Raw genomic sequence first — 20,735 nt, 5'->3', positions numbered from 1 at the left:
AACAGGGAAATGCACTGACGCTACAGGAATGTATGAGAAGGAAATCTAGTCAGTCGACCTGCTATATGTAGCTGATTTTGAACAAACTCGTCTTCGAGATGAACGTGTTCTAATGCATTTAAAATCCTTGCAGTCTTAAAGAAACCGCCATTGGTTTTCATTCATTCGCAATTCTTTTGGGCAGCTGTCAGACACTGCTCCCAAAAATGGCCAAACGGCAGATTGAAACAGGAGCTTTCTAGATAGGTGGCAGGACAGACCTGTTTGTCTTGTGTGCGGAGCCAGTAGCAGACTGGCCATCGGGAGCACCGGGAGAATTCCCGGTGGGCCAAAACACTTCTGGGCCGGACGGCCGCTTGCCTTGCCCTTTTTAACTAGGATACTATTAAAATGTCAGCAGAAGATTGATCGTCACGGTTGGCCGGCCCCCCTTTCCCCAAGGCCAGTTGGTCTATTCCAAATGAACGTCTATGCATCCCTTACCCCGCCCCCTTTGTCTCGCTTACACACGACAGTGACACTTGAGATCAAAAGCTAGCTAGTAGAGACTATAGATGTATTCGACTTCACGCAGCGCCAGCGACGCCGGCTGCAGCTGGCTGACTTGAAGCTGAGAATGCCATTGGCTGCTTTAAGTCAGCTGGGCTGCCGGCGGCTGCATGCAACGCTGGCGCTGCATGAAGTCGAACACACCTTATAAAACGATCGAAAACCAGGCTAAGAAACGTAAGGGGCTGAAAAATAAGAGACAAAAAGACATCTTCACTAAACAAGGTTTTACCAATTGAAAAAACGCTATATCAAAAAACTATTTTGCGCTCAAAAAAGGCCAATTTTTTTTAAACATGAACTGTGAAACTCCTTAACTTGAATTACATCAAACACAGACTGTGGATGCATTGGTGGGTAGCTGTGGTGGCGTATACAGGGGCCGGTTCTAGTGGGCCAGTCTGGATAAAAGTCCAGGGCCTATTTTAACTCTCAGTCCGTCCCTATGTGGCTGTAACAAAAGAATATAACAAAGACACTGAAACAAAACACTACGACAAGTAGGCTTCAGACAGGGGCGTTGTTACTGACACGTAATGATTGCTAGATGGCACGTCTTGTACGGAGCTAAAGGCAAGGGGCCGGTTGCACCACACACCTCAAGTTAAGATTTTCCTTAAAATCAGAGTTAAGGTTTCCTTAAAATATAATCGGTTGCACAAAGCCCCCTTAAGTCTTTTCCTTAAGGTTTCCTTAAATGTTTCCTAAAGTATTTAAGGTTTTCTCCTTATCTTGGTCTTACACTTAAGGATTCCATTAAAGTTTGTTAAAGCATTGCACAAAAGCCCTTAGCAAACAAAGTAAGGAAGAAAAACTTAAAGTACCTCTGACTTATTCTTTACCGCAACATGGCCAAGTTTAGGTAGATAAATTAACCCATCCCACACCTATAGCACTGTTAAGCTATTGTGCTGCAGTCTAAACATGAAGGCTATTTATGCGTCGGCTACCGCTGTAAGTAGGTAGACTCATGCCGGTAAATGAAAATATCTTTACCGCAACATGGCCAAGTTTAGGTAGATAAATTAACCCATCCCACACCTATAGCACTGTTAAGCTATTGTGCTGCAGTCTAAACATGAAGGCTATTTATGCGTCGGCTACCGCTGTAAGTAGGTAGACTCATGCCGGTAAATGAAAATATCTAATTTTGATCTACAGTTAGAAGAAGTAGCTCAAGCTCTAACTTAAACATTACTGTGTAGCAACAATACCTACAAGTAGTAGTAGTATGTAGGGAGTCAGATGGCTGAGGTGAGGGAGCCGGGCTAGTAATCAGAAGGTTACCGGATCGATTCCCCGCCGTGCCAAATAAAGTTGTGTCCTTGGGCTAGGCACTTCACCCTACTTGCCTCGGGGGGAATGTCTCTGTACTTACTGTAAGTCTGGATAAGAGCGTCTGCTAAATGACTAAATGTAATGTACAAGTAAAGTTGATATTACCAGTTTCATTGGACTCCCTCCTGACATTGCTTCTCTTTTTTGGACTGAGTTATCATATAGCTATATTTTTTATTATTATTGACTGCTTCAACAAACTTTGTTGCAATTTTATTTTTGATGCAATGTCGTCCTGCATTTGTTGTTTTTTGTTTGCAGTCATTTGTGGATCAAATTTACGTTTTAGTTAGTGCTGTCAAACGATTAAAATATTTAATCGCGATTAATTGCATTAATGTCATAGTTAACTCGCGATTAATCACAATTTATCGCACATTTCTATCTATTCTAAATGTCCCTTGATTTCTTTTTGTCCCATTCTTTTTTCAAATTTTAATGCTCTTATCAACATGGAAAAGTGGTTCGGATTGCTTCGGGCACATATTTTTTGTTATTGAAAACAACATTGCAATCGCCTGGCTTTGACGAGGGGGCGGAGAATTTGCATCATCTGTGTGCTTGGCCATCAAGTGGTATTTCAGACTGTACGTGCTGCAATGATAGCTCATTTTACAACGACAAAACACACAGATCACTTTGGTCTTGTCAATGGAACCATTTGGCAACTTTTTAAAAGTAAACTTTCAATTCAGAATCTTATTGGCATCCATTTCGGCGTCTCGCGCTCGCCATCTACTCAAAACGTAAAGTTAACCTACTACCAGAGAATGTCTCATATCCGTAAACGGGCTCTGCTACTACGCTTTAGCCGGATCGCAAGCCAAACAAGTGTGTAGCGTGCCTGTTGTTTTGTTTCCGGTCTAGCTAGATCCGGTGTGGTGTTGTAGTTTTTCTAACTTCGGTAGTTGTTGCAACAGCATGTGAAAAAAAACTACAATGTTTGCTAGGCCAAAAAGAGCGTTAATCGCGCAATAAAAAAATTGACGCCGTTAATTTGGGTTTGCGTTAACGCCGTTAATAACGCGTTAAACTGACAGCACTAGTTTTAGTACGTGCTTTCTTTTTTGTATTCGTGTAGAAGCACAATATTTTCCTCCTCTGAACAATTTGGTTTTCTTGCCTTTTTGTAGGTCTATAAGCTAGCTAGATCTAAGCTAGAGCTACTAAGGTGATGGATTAGCGATACAACTCAACAAACGCGGTCTCCGTGGACACAGTCGAATTTTACTGCTGTGAAATCACGTTCAATGTAGTAAATCCCTTGACGTTGCACTTTAGCTAAGGAAACCATTTAAGGGATTCTGTGCAACCCCCTTAAGTAAAGTTAACAAAAAAATGTAAGGTGTTTTGTGCAACCGGCCCAAGGTCAGAAAATGACCTTGTCAGTCTGTGATTATTTCATTATGTTTGTTGTGTAGCCCTTCAATCATTCAGCAAAATGTAATTTATTGGCTAAAGGATGTCACACACATTGCAGGTTAGACTGCAGTTGGTCTATAATAGACCAGTAGCGCATTGTGCAAAACGAAAGTTGCATTCGTAGGGTGGCTTTCTAGTAGCTCTAGTTTCTAGTAGCTCTAGTTCGCTCTGGATAAGAGCGTCTGCTAAATGACTAAATGTAGTAAAACTAGCCTGACAGATCATTTTGAATATGTTTTGTTCCCTTTACATCTATGTTTTGTTCCCTTTACATCTATGGACTAAACAACTAAACGGGCATTACATTGCGCACAGAGTGATACTTACAGCTCAAGAAGAAATGTCATTTAACTTACCGTTATGTTCAAACTCTCTGTACAGAATATTGGCATTCATTGCAGACAGATGCAAAAAGTTATAAAATACTCATTCACACCTCTCGATATTAAAAAAATGCTATTGAAAGTGGCCTGTTATGTTAGGCAGGGTATAGAAAAGGGGGACTTTGATTGTGAAGGAGGAAGTCGTTGAGACTATAGCGTGTCACCGACCGGATCGAGGAGTCACGGAGCCCTGTAGTCTGTCCCTGTCTCCAATTATTAAAAATGATAAGCCTAGTTAGCTACCGTTAGCTTCACTGTCACAAAAAAAATGTATGTTTAAACTGTCAAACAGAACATTCACACCGATACAAACAACGCAATTGGGACAAACTTTTTGACACGAGTTGGGGTGGGAAAATAATAAATAAATATTAAATACATATATATGAGAGAGAATATAAGTTTTGCCTTGCCAAAGGCAGACACCCAGTAAGAAAAGTTAAAACCCAAAAGGTGGCTTTGCAGCTTCGCCCCCCAAAATATAGCTGCAAGCAGCAAGGGGCCAAGCGCAATTATTCTAAAACATTTAAATGCCTAAATGAGGATCTAAACAAGCAAGGCAAAACTATTAAATAGATAATCGCTTTTTTATTGCATAATACTTTCGGGCCACAAGGTGGCACTGCTATTTTAGACAAAATCCTAAATGGCTGATGTCCTTTGTCAATCTGACATTTCCGCGACTGTCAGTGACTATTTCATTAGAACGATTGTTGTCTAGCCCTTCAATCATTCAGCAACATTTAATGTATTATAAAGAATGCCACACGTTGAGGGTGCTAGCTTTTACAACCGATTATCAGCTAATTTAAAAGGGCCTTGCTAGCGAACAGAACGACAACATCAAGTAGATATACTTTCAGTATAGATCAGTGAATTTGGTTACATAAATTAAAGTGTTTACTAGTGTCAAAACTGCCGCACATTGCAAATGTACAAGCCCGGCTGGCTCAACCATTATGCATGTAATGACTTCTGTTATCAAATGTATAGTTGTATAGTAATGTTTAGATGTTTGTGGTCCTTACAATCTACACCTTCAAAATATGTAAAAAACTAGAGATCAAAGATTTGGCCCTACAGTTGCTTCTTTGATAGCATCCCCTATCTGTACAGCCAAATCAAATGTAACATATATAATATATTAAATACTACTTTAACTCTGCTGCCATCCTCCACTCCACTGTGCATACCTGCTGGATGGGGCTCTGGGCCTGGAACAAGATGCGTCTGCCAAGCAGCTCAGCAAAGATGCATCCCACTGACCACACATCGATGGCTGAGCCATAATGGCGGCTGCCCATTAGCACCTCGGGCGCCCGGTAGTATTGAGTCACCACCTCCTGGGTCATATGACGCGACGGGTCTGGCTCCTCCACACGAGCCAGCCCAAAATCACAGATCTGAGAGAGACCAGGTGGGAAACATTATTTGTCAAATGTTTAGTCTAGGCAACTTTTAGACTACAAGACTATAAGTAGCACAATCAAAAATAATTGGATTTTTGGGGAAAAACAGGCCTACAACCGCATGGTCACATTAATATATCTTGACCCAGATAGTAGCAGTACTGTGAATTATTGGATTGTAGAGCTGACTGGTCCCTGTCTTTCAAATGTTAAAGGGTTGATTAACAAAGATATTTATGATAATATTAATTGTGCTCACATACATTCTTACTTGCACAGAATGTTACCTTAAGAAGACAATTGCTGTTGACAAGCAGATTTCCAGGCTTAATGTCCCTGTGCAAAATTCCTGCAGAATGTAGGTACTTCAGCCCTAAGCAAAAAATGATCTACATTAGCACACATCTAACAAGCATGCACAAGACATCACTATTTTATAAAGGTTAGGGTGGCTTAATTTAGTGATCAACTCTCCAATGTCAAAGAATGTCAGCAGAGCAAAAAGCATAGTGGAGCAACCACATTGTGTGGGTATCCTAATATTTTGCTCAAGATTTGCATAAGACCACAAGGTTCTATAAGGAGGAATTAGACAATTCAGGTCAGGTTTCATTGGGGTTGCATCAAATCAAGAGATACTATATAACCGCATATCAGTTGTTAACACTTACCTCTGAGGATCTGGTAAAGGAAGACCTTAATGTGGTCAGTGGTGAGGGGCTGTGGTGACACTATGACCTTGTGAAGGTCGCTCTGCATCAACTCTGTTATCACATAGCTACAAGCCCATGAGTCAAGGAAACGAAAAAGATTCCTATAGCAATTGAGAAAAGGTAATGAGAAAGGGGGTGACTGCAATTAGTCAATTATTTAACTAATGTACTGCTTTGTCAAGTGCATAATGGGTTTCAGATTTTTTTCCACAACTAAACTGTTAAAATCAATTCTTATTTTATAGACATTTTTAGAAGCAATATCACAGACCGCTTAACATTTGCTCATAGAACAACACCTAAATCCTCAACAGCTTAACTGTTAAACAAAAGAGAGCTTAGTCCCTAAAAATTCAGGATTCTATGTTAACTTCCCTTAACCTGTGTAAACAAAAAACAAAAGAAATAGATATGATAAAAACATCAATTTGACAGCTTAATTGAAAGTTCTTAATTTTTGGATGAGGGATGTTTCCACATGCAGGGTTTTTCCTACATAGAGAACATTTTGGCACGCGCCAAAGCCGTTTTCTAAAGCGCCAATGACAAATCCCGAGCGCCAAAGGCAAAAAAACGTGTTCATCACGCGTGCAATGCATGTCAGCGAATATGTTCTCAATAGTATGTTTCAAGTAGGCTACAGCCGAACCCTCGTTCTGTTTTGATCAATAATAATCAAGTTGATAAGGGTGTGTTCTTGTCTGATAAATACGCAACTGTGAGGTGCACGAATGGACAGAGCGGCCACTAAACTGTCTTTCCGCTGCGAGGGCCAGCCCGACGTGCACGAATAGTACACCTGTAGCCTACAAATGCTAATTACATTTCCACTCAAAATGCTGACAAAAGTTTGATTTACGATTTCAAACGCAGCCTCCATTGGTATTCTTAACCTGGAATAACATATAGTGCAGTGTTTCCTCTATGGCTACATTTCTGCAGTCACGGTATTAGAAATCAGGCTGTACAAAAGTTTCGTCCGTATATCAGCCGTGAGTGCATGTTCGGAGAATAGCACGGACACGCGCTTCACACCGCAGTTGAGATTACGCGTGTGCGTCCTTGACAACGTACAACTTATGTTGTCAGTTCTTAAGATTGTTATTGTATAAGTCTATAGTTCTTGCATATTTTAATCAAGTTAACTGGTGATTTTCGTTGTTTGTATTCTTCCCCTGCTAGCTAAATTGCACATGTCTGTTGATTTGATAGCGATTGCTGCCCTTTCTCAGGTTTGTATTCTAGGTGCATTATTATGCTGAAGTAGTTCTAATTAATAAAAAGTGGGTATATTGTTAATATTTGCTACAGAATGCTTAGCCTATCAAGATCAAATGAAGCAGGCAGTGTACATGCTTCAGAGTGGCCTACCTTAATTGATAGGCTAGGCTACTGACCATTTACAATAAGTTGTTACGTCAATTATTAATTGGCAGCATTTATAGCATTTAAAACATACTTTATAACTTTATTGCTTTAGGGGAAATAGGACAAAAATATGTGTGCGTGTGTGTGTGTGTGTGTGGGGGTGCAAAATACTTGCAAATAAATACATTGATTAGAAAAAAAAAAAAAAAAAAAAAATGTATATATACATATTTTATTTTATTTTTTGGGAGAACCGAAGACCCATTTTGACCCAGGAAAAACCCTGACATGGTGTGCTGGTTTATTGATGACCATCCTTGATCAGTAGGTGTCAATCACCTAACCTTCCTGCAGTTTCTCACACTCAGACAGAAAATATGGATTGGATAAAAACAAGTGGCACTTCTCTTTTTTTGCATGGGTGACTGACAATTGCCTAACACGTTAAAATCAATTTGTTTATGTAACTAGGGCTGCACGATTATGGCCAAAATGATAATCACGATTATTTTGATTAATATTGAGATCACGATTAATTATCACAATTATTTGTTGATTTTAACCTAATCAAATTTTATTGTCACAATGCATTGTACCTGCAGAATGGATGTGAATAAAACTCAAAATATACAATCAATAAAAAACAAATATTCCATAACAGAATGTAACCAAATGAGAACATTTCAGAACTAAGCTGAAAAGACTAGTTTACAGGTTTTTGGAAAGAAACAGTAGCCTGTCAACACTTTCTGGCTTGAGGGATGAGCAAAGGCAGGTCACAGGTCGTTTTTTTTGTTGTTTTCTTTGTTAAGATAGTAGCCTTATGACCGACTGCTATCTGTTGTGGAATTTTCCTCACGTTACTCTGGCCCCGTCCACACCCGCCCAGGTAAGTACAAATACGCGTATTCAAATTTAAAACGATCTCCGTCCACACTAGCGTTTTCATATAGTTTTCCAAATGTTTGCCGTCCACACTAACATGGGTACATGACAATCGTTGTCATGGTTACGCCACTCCTGCCCCTCCCTCCCGCCACGGTGCCCTGTTTACATAATCCTCTGGCAATACTATCTGGTGTTTTAAAATTGTCCCACCAGCTAGCTTTTCAGCCAGGTCTCACCCAGAATCGCCGCTCTATTTGGTTTAAACCGTCTTCTCTGCCTTGTCCCCCTATCGTTCAGGCACACCGAGGACAACGCTCGCCTTCTGCGTAGGAGTAACGCGTATCTATTAAGTGATAATCCTTGTACCTGAAGTACACTAACTAAACTGGTAAATAAATTAGAGATGGAGCAGCATATTTCTTTCACCTTCCATGTTCATCTCGACATTATAGCTATAGAGCAAAAGCTACCCCCAAAGCCATGGCAAATGAACGTCATCGTATCTGAAAAGCTCCGTGGACGCCGTCCACACTACTATGCGAACCCGGCGTTTATAACAAGATCATGATACATCTAAGCAGCGGATCATTTCTTGCAAGTGTGTCAAAATGGTATGTATTAACACCGTAGGCTTGAATAATAACCGAAGGATGCAATGGAAGATTTCCTACATAAGCTAGATGTACAACTTCATATTGAAAACGGAGAAGATATTTAGAGTAAAGACAAGTTACTTTACATATGTGTTCAATATCATCAAATAACAGTAAAAGTTTTCCAGTTACTTTGCGTTTGTTCGTAGGATTAACGCCAGCAGTGCAGCAAACACTTACCCAGGGCCTGGTTTGGCTGTTCGTGACGGTCAGCTATGACAGTGAGCCTCGATTTTTGCAGATTTCTGTAAAACTTGCCAAAATAAAAACGATCTAGCTAGATTATGTACACTTTAAGCTCAATGTACATATCTTGTTTGGTCGATTGTGGAAAAAAAGTTGAACCGTTTTTAGTTATGGAGAGCCATCGCGCTAGGTCGATTATGAGAAATGTAGCTAGAATCCACACCTCAAACAAGTTAACCCAGACGCAAAACTGTACATCCAATCCCAAAACTAAGGATATTTTCCGAGACCCAAGACTCTGCCGAAACCATTGATTGACCATTGAAAACGTCACCCAATTCTGCTTTCATGGTGCGTGTCTGTTTGGTTGCCACGGTGATGGCGCAGCTGTGATCGCTAACGAGCTGGGCAGAGAGAAAAAACACATTTAGCTGGAACCCACACCTCAAACAAGTTAACCTAGACGCAAAACTATACGTCCAATCCAAAAAATGAAAGTTATCTCGTAAACACCCATGTAAATCTCAGAAACGGTTTGAAAAAGTCACGAAACATAATCAGTGATATAAAAAAAAGTTGAATAGATATCAAAAAGCTGAATTATGTAAAAATAGTTTAGGGTTTTGTCAACGTTTTAAAGTTTAAATGGTGGCTCTAGCTGAAAGATTGAGGAAGAAGGAGGATTTGGAAGTTGAAGAAGTTAAGAAGTTTGAAAGGATTTGAAAGAAAACTCCATTGGAAACCCATTGGAAACCCATGTTTAAAATATTATGAATATTGATTTATATTAATTCAACCATAAGAGGTACAAAGCTGAAAAGTCAGAGCGCCCATGGCCTGAAACTGCTGAATTTTTTGATAGCTGAACGGTTTTAATAGCTGAAGATTTTAAGGCGCTGAAAGGTTGCGCGGAAGAAATAGAAGAAGTTGAATAAAGATTCAAAGAACAAAACTTTGAATGCTGAAGCAGCATTCCAACAATAAAGAGAAACAGAAAAACAATAGTATGCTTAACAGCATTCTCACAATAATAATAAATATATATGTGAGAGAACAATGGTTTGTGCTCGCCGAAGGCATGCACAACCCAATTAAGTTAGCTTTTCAACTTTAACTGCCAATGTCCCATTGATGGTTCTACAGCAGAAATTACCTTTCTTTAAAAGGATACATCTCCTCAAAGCAATCAATCTGTGGAGGCTGCAGAATATCCAGGGCTGACAACACCTGCAAAGATGGGACCAATGCACACACTTAAAATTCAGTAATACCCTTCTTTAACATTGTGTCTTTCTCCTTGATACCCAATATTACATTAAAACAAAAATCATGATGACTTTCAAACACAATACCAAATTCCTTGTTTTTATGTTTTCAATCTTTCACACCAGCTGCCTACGCCATCCTTTAAAAAGTATCTACACTTACATTGTCATGTTTAAAAAAGCATAACATCCTCAACTCTCTGAAGACCCTCTTGCAGGAAACCAGATTCTGGAAGACGTTTGGCATTTTCTTTAGAGCCACTTTCCTTCCATCACGAGGATCAGTCACTGACCTGCAGAGTTTAAAAGGGGAAACAATTGATCCAGTAACTCCAGTAGTTATATACACCAATATAAACAACACAATAAAAAATACAAATAAAGAAAGAAAAAGCAGATTATTGGGTTTTCTTTATAAAAATGAGAGAGAGAGACCAAGAGCGAGAAAGAGCGAAGCGAGAGAAAGCGAGAGAAGCAAGGGCCGATCAGCAGGTACAGCAGTCAACTATGATTCCTTTCATCTTTAGTTTGAACATGTTAAGAGAGGTAAGAGCTGTTAGTTTGAGTGTGTTTTGAAGTGAGTGTCAGTCATTTGCAGCAGCAAAATGAAAGGCGTTATGACCAAACACTGTACGGACTACTTGTGATGCAGTCGGTTATTAAAATGTCAGTGAAACACAGAAATACAGATTCATTGAACGATTGATAATGCATAGTGCCCGCAATTAGGTCGGTGACACACAGATTTCTGTAATTATAGTGGTTTTGGTACCTACATTTCTCAGATCGCAATTGAAATTCTCTTGTCATCTCGTAAGTACTTGTTCAACCTCCACATCTATTCTAGTCAAATTGCCAATACTGTGGTAGCCTACATTCATGCAAATTATTATGTAACCTTTATGCGTCTGCTGTTTCCTACGTTATAAATTGCTTATGTTATGTTGATCAAAATGTACTATATTGGTTCTGTTAAATTGTCTTATCACCACAAACATCTTAACATTTAGTTCATTACAGAAGTCATTACATCCACAATGGTTAAGCCAGTATCAAAATTGGAGGCCTAATTTGCCATACAGCGCTTTTACATTTGCAATGTGCAGGCAGTTTGACACCAGTAAACACATTAACCTTAAGATGAGTGAGTTCTAAATATTTCCGACGGTCCCCACAGCGCAAGTCATTTTTCTGAAACGGTTCTGGGCTAAGTTACCTAGCATAATACTCGTAGCAGTGCTACTACCATGCTAGTGTTACTTGTTACCCTTCTCATAAATACATTTTGAAGCCATACTAAAGTGTTTGTCACAGTTTTTGTCTATAGGAAAATATTCAATTGGAATGTTTGAATCACATGTGCAATGTTACGCTGTGGGAACCGCATTCGAACGATCACGTGTGACGCGACTCCTTAACCCAGGTGTGTCGAACTCCGGTCCTCGAGGGCCGCTGTCCTGCATGTTTTAGATGTTTCCCTGCTCCAACACACCTGATTTAATTAAATGGGTGGTTATAACGACCATTCATTCAAATCATGTGAGCTGGATCAGGGAAACATCTAAAACATGCAGGACAGCGGCCCTCGAGGACCAGATTTCGACACCCCTGCTTTAACGGGTTAATTTATGTAAAAAGCTTCATGGGTCTATACTGAAAGTAAATCCACTTTATATTGTCATTCTGTTCGCTAGACAGGCCCTTTGAAAGCAGCTGATTATTGGCTGTAAACAGAATTAGTTTCTAAATAACAAAACAGAATTTCTAATACTGGTTGTTCCCATCCTTGATTGTGATTGGCTATATCACATTCCATGCCATTGTAAAATCCAGCATAACCTCACAGGTTGTCCTCATAACATTCTTTAACATTCCATATTACTACACATCGAACATTTCAAATTGAAAAAGACGGCAAAGATGTCCATCTGGCTGTTGCGTGGCAAATATATATGTAGGAACTATACTGTAGTAGCGGAAGAATGACGGTTTATTAAACTATTTTGTTTCTAATTGTTTTTATTTATGAAACCATATCAAATATTTGTAGTAAGTTTTAGAAAAGCAATATGCCCCGCGAGTCCGTGGTTTCCGCTGATTTTAGAACAGATAACTAACTACTCCCCTTACCTGTTCTAAAATCAGCGTAAACCACAGCCTCTTGGGGCTTATTGCTTGAATAAATTATAGAGATGGAGCTGCATATTTCTTTCACCTTCCATGTTCATCTTGACATTATAGCTATAGAGCGAAAGCTACCCCCAATGCCATGGCAACTGAACGTCATCGTATCTGAAAAGCTCCGGACCCCGTCCACAGTACTACGCGAACCCGGTGTTTTCAAAGGTCTCTGGTTACATTTACATTTAGTCATTTACATTTGGTTGGACTAACATCTTGGACTAACATCTGTTTAGGGGAGCGTATTCGAAAAGCTCAGTTTTCAGAGTACATATGTATGCGTTTCTAAATTTACTCAGGCTGGTGTGGGCTCTGTCCTGTAACCGTCTACATCTAGAAACTAAGCTGCGTGGTGCAGGGAACTACTCGTGATCAGACATTAAGTACGTGTATTCGACTCCATACTAGAGCACCGCAGCCGGCTGCAGATTGGAGAAAGAGTTTATCATAGCCCAATTCATAAAATGACAACATTTCCGACTTTACAGAGCTGTTTATGAATAGGGGCCTGTGCCCCAGTACAGTTTTATGTCTAACATGGCCACTGACTTAACAGTTAATGCTAGACAACTAGCAACTTTCACTCCGATAGAACTAGAACAAGTAGTTTAAGAAACATGTATCTAGTTATTGTTAATATGTTAAATGCATGCACGCACGCAGGTAGACACAGAGCCATATAAAAAGAGAGTTGGGACACTTACATAGACTTCCATTGTAGTATAATCGAAAAAGGCAGAAGTAAAGCGTGTAATTTGCGACCTATAGTCCCAAACATTGTATTTTGCAACGTTCAACCCCATTCATGTTCAGTGTTACGAATCAAGTTAGCTGATTTTGAAAATAAAAAATAGAAAATGCAGTAATTTGATCAATTTACCAGCTAACTTGCTTCGTAACACTGAGCATGAATGGCGCAATGGTTTGTGAAAGACCCAGAGAAACACAAATTTCCGACGAGGCAAAATCCCGGACAATTTTGGAATCCCTGCCGGACACAATTTTTAGGTCTCGAAAAGACGACATGTCCGGGTCAAAGAGGACGCCTGGTCACCCACATTTTATATAGCCAGCTTTACTTCAAGTGTATTGTAAGATATAGCTTGTTAGATATAGCTTGTTAGATTCTAAATGCACGTGATTAGAGCTAGCAACAATGAATTGCAGATTTAGGGTTCCTTATAGTCCAGCTAGCTGTCGACGCTCGGCAGGAATTTCAGGTCCACTCACTAAAAACAAACTTGAACCTCTCACTGGACGTATTGCATCATAAAATGATTTATTGAATGCAATTGGTTGCCTTGTATATTCTGTTCTATTTACCAAACTTTTTTTTTGTCTTAAATTGAGCTGGTGTGAGCTACAGTATGGTAGCTAGCATAGCCATTTCTAGCTCTGTTTGACAATATTGCTGCCTAATGTTATAGCGTTAAGTTAATGTAATACATAAATATTAATCACACACAAGTATCACACAGATAATACAACACACCAGTAACCAATTGATATTGTGTGTTAATATGCTTTAAGACCTTCTCAACAAATCTGGGAAACGCGGCCAATGTCTGTAAATCGCGATGCTGCTACTGTCTGTCCCGTTGAAAACCATTCAAACAGGTTGCCAACAGTGTTTTTTTGCAAGCTACTTGAACAAAGTGTTCAGGTATCGGCGAGATATAAGAGTGTCGTAACTCTTTTTATATGGCTCTGCCCATTGGTTGCGAATCGTCGCTCGCGAGTCATTATGTTATGTTCACATCGTGCAGTCGTGACTCCGTCATTTGCTTTCCATGTGAAATCAGTGGTATGCTTCACTTCATCGCGCTGTTGTTCCGTGTATTGACAACAGCACGTCACTCGCGCACTGTGCTCGTAAATTATTTTTCAAGTTCGTACATAGGCTACATATTTTTAGGCGCAAATGCGAGTGAAATGCTTGCACTGTAGAACCCTGTAAGGCAGACAACACTCGCAAAAGAAGCGAGCAGCTGACTGTGTTCAACAAAATAGAAACTATTGTTCAATATTAAGGTCAATCTGTGGTTTCTTAAGTATCTGAAGTATGTTTCAGTGAGATTTGAATATTATGGAGCAGGATATGAGACAACATGTCTTAAATGTATTTCATATTCCAGAACAAGTTTAATTTTGTGGATGTTTATTATACAGCAGTATAAATGAATAAATAAAACTCACAATTTAAATTGTGTTCCATCTGAACTTGTTATATGGACATTATCATCCCGTTAGGCCTATTTGAAGTTAAGTACACCCTTTTAATGTTATTTCAACAACAAAAATCATTTATTGGGGTACATTTTAACAGATTAAAATGATTGAATAATTTTGCAATTAATCATATGTAATAATGCGATTAAATATTTTAATCGCTTGATAGCCCTAGTAAAAACGTTTTATTAAATTACTTGAAGTCTCTGCTAATCTGTCGATACAACTAGCTAGCCCAGCCGGGCTAGTTACCACAGAACAAAGTTACGTAATGTGACAAGACTGAATTTGAAAGTACAAAAACCCACCAGGAGCACCTACAACGTCGGCAACCCTGCACCAGGCTTCATTCTTTTTATTAATGTCTCTGTACAAATACAGAGACGTATCGTACAGGACTGGATATGCAGCCACAGGAGATTAGTTTCTCCTCCATCTTGAAACTGAAAGCTAGAATGTTTACCATGGTTGCTACTTTACGAGAAACAAGAAAACACTCCGATTGGCCATCGCTACTCATTAGCAAAACGTTGAGAACGTCTCAACTTGAATTGCTTGGATCGCGTCGCTACCCACTACGCAAGCGATTCGCCTGGCTCCATTGAAAATGTATGGAATGCATGTTGTTGCGTTGCTGCAGTGTAAACGCACCATGAGTCGTTTCGGAGTATAAGTCGCATCAGTCAAAAAATGTGTCACGAAGAGTAAAAAAATACTATAAATCGCATTTATTTAGAAATGTATTTCACAAAATCCAAGACCAAGAACAGACATTTAATCTGGAAAGGCAAGTTATTCAACTACACACAATAACACACAGAACAACAGTCTGAATAGGTGTCCGGTATGTTAACGCAACACTAACAGTTATTCAGCTACACAATAGTTTAAAGAACATACCTGGGAAGCTGAATAGGCTAAACTAACATAACAAGATAGCGAGTCCAACAAGCAACATTACGAGAACAAAGGCGAACGGAGAGCAAGGTAAAGCTACGTAACTCTAAATTTCGTGCATGATAACAATAGGAGTACTGTGAACGCAATTGGCCTTATTGGCTCCCGTTGTTTGTTTCTGCCGGGCCGGCTCCCGGCAGTGACAACTTATCGTCTCTTTCGACTTCCAGGTCACAACCTGGGAGGGAGGGTGGCGGGATCTCAAGCATGCGCAAAGACGCCGAGTCCAGTTCATAGTCCAATTCACCGTTTACATGCATGAGATGTCCGAATTATCAACCGATTTGGATTGAGTTCTCGGGGTGTTAATCGGATCGTTGTCGGACTACAATTATTCTAACAAATGTGTTTACAAGAAACATTATTTTATTTCAGTCCAAATAAGCCAGTAATTAGAATCCATGTAAACGCAGTGAGTGTGTCTGATGGAGGTGGAGAGTTAATTCCACCACTGTGGGGCCAGACAAGAGAAGAGCTTGTGTTAGGACCAGGCGGTCTTGAGCGGTGGGACCACCAGGCGGTTGTCTGAAGAAGACCGTAGGTGGCGGGTTGGGGTGTAAGGCTGCAGGAGAGACTTGATGTAGTCGGGTGCAGACCCGTTCACTGCTCGGAAGGTCAGTACCAGGGTCTCGAATCTGATGCGGGCCATGATGGGTAGCCAGTGGAGGGACATGGGGAGTGGGGTAACATGGGAGCGTCTGGGTAGATTGTAGACCATACAGGCCGCTCCGTTCTGAATCTTCTGAAGAGGGCAGGTTGCGCATGCTGTGAGACCGGCGAGCAGCAGTAGTCCAACTTGGAAAGGACCAGTGCTTGGACGAGCAGCTGGGTGGAGTGCTCGGACAGGTATCTCCTGATCTTCCGGATGTTGTAGAGGGTGAATCTACACAGCCGGGAGACTGCAGCAATGTGGGCTGTGAGGGAGAGCTCGTCATCCATGGTAACCCCAAGGTTCCTGGCAGAGGATGAAGGGGTCACCGTCGCAGATCCCAGGGTGATTGAGAGATCGTGGGAGATGGTATATCAATAATAAATGTATTTATTGTGCAAGATTAGTTTGTTTTGTACCATACATCTGTACATATCAAGGGATACATAGCCTATTATTACTATCGTAATAATGCTCTTTTTTCATATTCATTTCTATTGAAATCAAAACATTTACTTACGTTTGCATATTAATCAGTGTGAACTTTTTATTTATTTATTTTTTCCTCTGGCATTGTTCAGAGGGCTGGTCCAAATGTGTGGGTGGGCTGTATTCATATATATATATATATACACACACACACACACATTAAAAAACATTCAGTCTATTACACAACAAACGTCACAAATTCTGTCTTTGGGTTGACTAAACAGCATGTCAGTTCATACTGCAAAAGCTTTGATTGGTGGGAGGACATCCTCTCCAGAAGTAGTATTATTTACCATGCATGTGGACGGGTGGTTCGGCCCACCAGCCGCTAGGTATTGTATCGAAGTCAATACAGCCAGAAAAGGATGGAGGCTCAGCCATTCCTCCAATTGCCTTGAAATGTGTACGTGTGAAATACATGTCCCTTCTGTCGAATTCCATTGACAGGGCTCTACAGTGCAACACGGGTGAAGATGGCTGTATAATAGGCAAAGATGAAGGCAGGTAAATTGCATTTTAAGAAAATGTGGTGTGAGTGTAGCAGATCTCAGTGTGTCAAATTGTTCTGTGTGTGTGTGTCTGGCCCGGCATCACACAAGTTGTTAAGGCCTCTCAGTTATTTTTATTTAACTTTGTTTAAGTTTTATGTATAAAGATTCAGTGGGTAAAAAGCAAGGCGTAACCCAACAGAGTGGTGTTGTTTCAGCAGCGTAAGATTTGAGTTTTTGGGGGGGAATTGTCCCCAAAAGGGCAATGTTGCCGCAATTAACATGACAAGGGAGAGAACTTGTCAAACCATTACGACTGTTAAAATGCGTAAATTGTAGACCTACCAAATCTACTGCATCTATATGCATTCAGTGATTTACTGATAATTTGCGTAATTTGATGAGCTATCTGAAACTAATGAGAGTAGGCTATCCTATGGCCGATATTCTAAACAGGAGATTGAGAATAATAGTACAAAAAAGAACGTGGCAGCAATTGTAGGATACAATTCAAAACACTGAAGAAGGCCATGGTTAATTGCACTTGATGTGGGCCAATAATGTTTTTGTCTTCACATCTTGAACAAAATTAATACATTACTTCAAAATAACTTTGCAAGACTCATTTATTAACTGATCACAGATCTGAGCACAGATCTTTAGATCAGAAGGTGACCCAAACTGTAATGTATTTCCAAGCTACAGGCATTGAAGTGTTTTCCTTGCAATGCTTTATTTGGTAGTGGTTGTCATGTTGACTGTAAGCTGTTTTAGGAAAAGTACTACCATATATTTGTAACCAGACAACCTTGAAATTTTCTAACAATGATTATGTATTAAGTGTCAAAGTTTTTTCCTAGTGTAACCCTGGTTAGTTTCACTTGCTAGAAATGGATGAACCCTAACTATAGTCACATTAGTATTAATACTGGGTATTGTGAGACACTCCCTAAGCCCTCCCCTTTTGCGTTCCCGCTCTCGCACCATTAACGGAGAGACCATAAACAGTATTACGGTCAAGATGTTGATGTGACTGATGCCAAATAAGTGGCTTAGATAAAACATAGAACTTTTTACCACAGACTAGAATTAGAGACTGACTACAGGAAGATTTTGTAGAGACTGACTACAGGAAGATTTTGTAGAAGAACTGTTGGTTATTTTGAACTTATCCTGGTGAGTTGATGTTGTCTAGCTATGATGTTAAAACGTTGTTAACACGCTAAATGTTTACGGCAGATTACGTGTTGAATGAAAGTAATAGTTATTTAAACCAGTCAGGATAGGTGACAACTATTGCAAGTGTGATGTTCCCTGTCATGAAATTTGTCATAAACTTGTGTAATTACCGTGTTATGTGCATGTAAACTAGCTGTGTTAGCCGTAAGGCTATGGTGCTAAACGTGAATGAGCTAGGAGGCATATGTAAAGGAAGGAGAGAAGTAACTGTGTCTTTTGACATAAATACACACTGTATGTTCAAATTACAAAGTAATGACAGGGAATGAACTATTTAGTCCTTGTGTTGACGATGAAGTTCTTAAATGTAATTTTGCTAATCGCCACAAACGTGTGTGCAGGCTGGTTTTTCCCCCACCCCTGAATGCCGTGCATCGAGGCTAGAGTGAAGGATCGAGGTGTGCCATTTTGCTGTGCTAGCCTGTGTTCCATGGACTGACTGATTCCCGCTAAACAGTAGAACGTTCTCCTCTGGACCATCTCACACAGGAGCGTGGTAGGACGGGACCTTGCGATCAGACAGATTTTTGCCTCTCCTTTTTGTTTTGACATCAGCTCGAGCTTTATTTTTTTTGTTTTGTTTTAATGAGATCTCAGGTTTAAAGACATTACATTTGTTTTGGTGTTGGATCCAACATAGGGTGATTGTTTGTATATTTCATGTGTATTGTATGGAAAAGTTGTTAATGATCATTTGCATTGAATAGCATATGCCACCTGTTTTATTAGTGGTAGTTAAGGTCTTCATTGATATTTCATATTACAAGCCATAAGTTCAATTGATGATGATTTAAGATCCCTATTGCATTTCACTCACTGACACTACAGCACTACATTACATATTTTAGACGTTACTATACCACACTGAATGTTCTAGATAATTGGACTTAACATTTAAACTTGACACAAACTATCCTTATCAGCATCCCCCCCAGACTACTCAATACATTTATAATGTTAACCTATAGTTAAATATAACACACACTTGCATATCACACTTTTATTATTTTCTGTACATTCATCCTGAAATTATATATGGTGTATTGATACTTTTATAAATACAACTTCATACTTTTTTGAAACATTATCTGATTGGTTTGCTGTTGTTATTGTGGGTTTGGGTGGATATTTTTATATAATTAAGCACTAATGCAGTCCTCCTATATGAGCCTAGAGATAAACTACCCCTGAGCGAATCTAGTGACAGAGATCCTTAATAATAGTGTCTACCCAGAGTCTCTCTGTACACACAAGGTTACCTTAGCAATGGTATATTTGCTGTCCATTTCTATTCCTGATTGTAAGTGACAGTAAAAGATGCACACTTACACCGGTAGGAACACATTTTGATAGCATATGGACACAGTTTGTGTGCTGATTTGGCAATTTTCCGGGGGGTACTTTTATTACATTTTGAGGATTTGTCCTGGGGGTACTTTTAGTCCAGGGGTACTTTTGTTTGGGTGATAAAAGTACTTTGTAAATGTACTGTAAATTAAATGCTGCCATACCACAAATTTCTTTGCAATTTTGCCTAATAACACCGACAAAGTAGGCTATGGCAGAGTTTGTAGTTCGGCAGACAATTGAGCTCGTGCCGTGTGCAAAAAACGAACAAAACAAAGCACAGATTGACGAGGGAAAACAATAACACATTTTTCTTTTTAAAGGAGACATGAAATGCTGTTTTTGGATACTTTTATATAAGAATTAGTGGTCCCCTAATACTGTATCTGTAGTATCTTTCCCAAAATTCAGCTTTGGTGCATAGTTACAGCCACTGTGAGCAGTCCCTCAATGAGCTTTCCTCAAAACGCGCTGTTTCTGTGTCTGTAGCTTTAAATGCTAATGAAGAGGAGAGGGGCGGCAACATGCGCTAATGTTTACAATGGATGTATCGCAATGGCTCGTAGCCCCCGTTGCTGTAAGATGCATCGAATTTAGCCATTCTCATCTGATCACCCTGGTTTGCAGAAGTGCACACTCAGTCATTTCAATGAGGAGAAAGGTGGATATTGCGAGCCATAACACCAACAGCAGAACGGTTATCCAAATAACAAAGAAGGGTACAACACTCGCGTTACAGCGTTTGTATTCACACACACACACTTGATGCCATCTACCTTTACATTGGCGACAGTAACTCAGCTAGCTCGTAGCCCTGTTGTTGTAAGATGCTTCGAATTTGCCCATTCTCATCTGATCACCCTGGTGTGCAAAGGTGCACACTCATAATAATTTAAATGAGGGGAAAGGCGGATATCGCGCACGCCATAACACCAACAGCATAACGGTTATCCAAATAACAAAGACGTGTACAACACTGGCG

General features: G+C 39.8%; 1 protein-coding gene across 2 annotated transcripts in view; it reads right to left on the bottom strand.

Moving 5' to 3' along the window:
* nlk1 (nemo-like kinase, type 1) overlaps positions 1–20,735 on the bottom strand; it is a 33,701-nt gene that overhangs the window by 8,888 nt on the left and 4,078 nt on the right. Inside the window, exons 2-6 of one of the 2 annotated variants that reach the window (XM_047039178.1) lie at positions 10,338–10,467; positions 10,063–10,136; positions 5,773–5,915; positions 5,389–5,474; positions 4,886–5,095 (exon numbers count right to left, since the gene is read on the bottom strand). In XM_047039178.1, coding sequence (XP_046895134.1) covers positions 4,886–5,095; positions 5,389–5,474; positions 5,773–5,915; positions 10,063–10,136; positions 10,338–10,467 — 643 coding nt within the window. The remainder of the gene's footprint in view (positions 1–4,885; positions 5,096–5,388; positions 5,475–5,772; positions 5,916–10,062; positions 10,137–10,337; positions 10,468–20,735) is intronic. The other variant, XM_047039179.1, reaches the window with a different exon arrangement.

This window comes from Hypomesus transpacificus, chromosome 17 (genome assembly GCF_021917145.1).
Source record: "Hypomesus transpacificus isolate Combined female chromosome 17, fHypTra1, whole genome shotgun sequence".
Taxonomy (NCBI): domain Eukaryota; kingdom Metazoa; phylum Chordata; class Actinopteri; order Osmeriformes; family Osmeridae; genus Hypomesus; species Hypomesus transpacificus.
The sequence above is the reverse complement of the archived record's forward strand: the minus strand, read 5'-3'. Positions and strand labels throughout refer to the sequence as shown.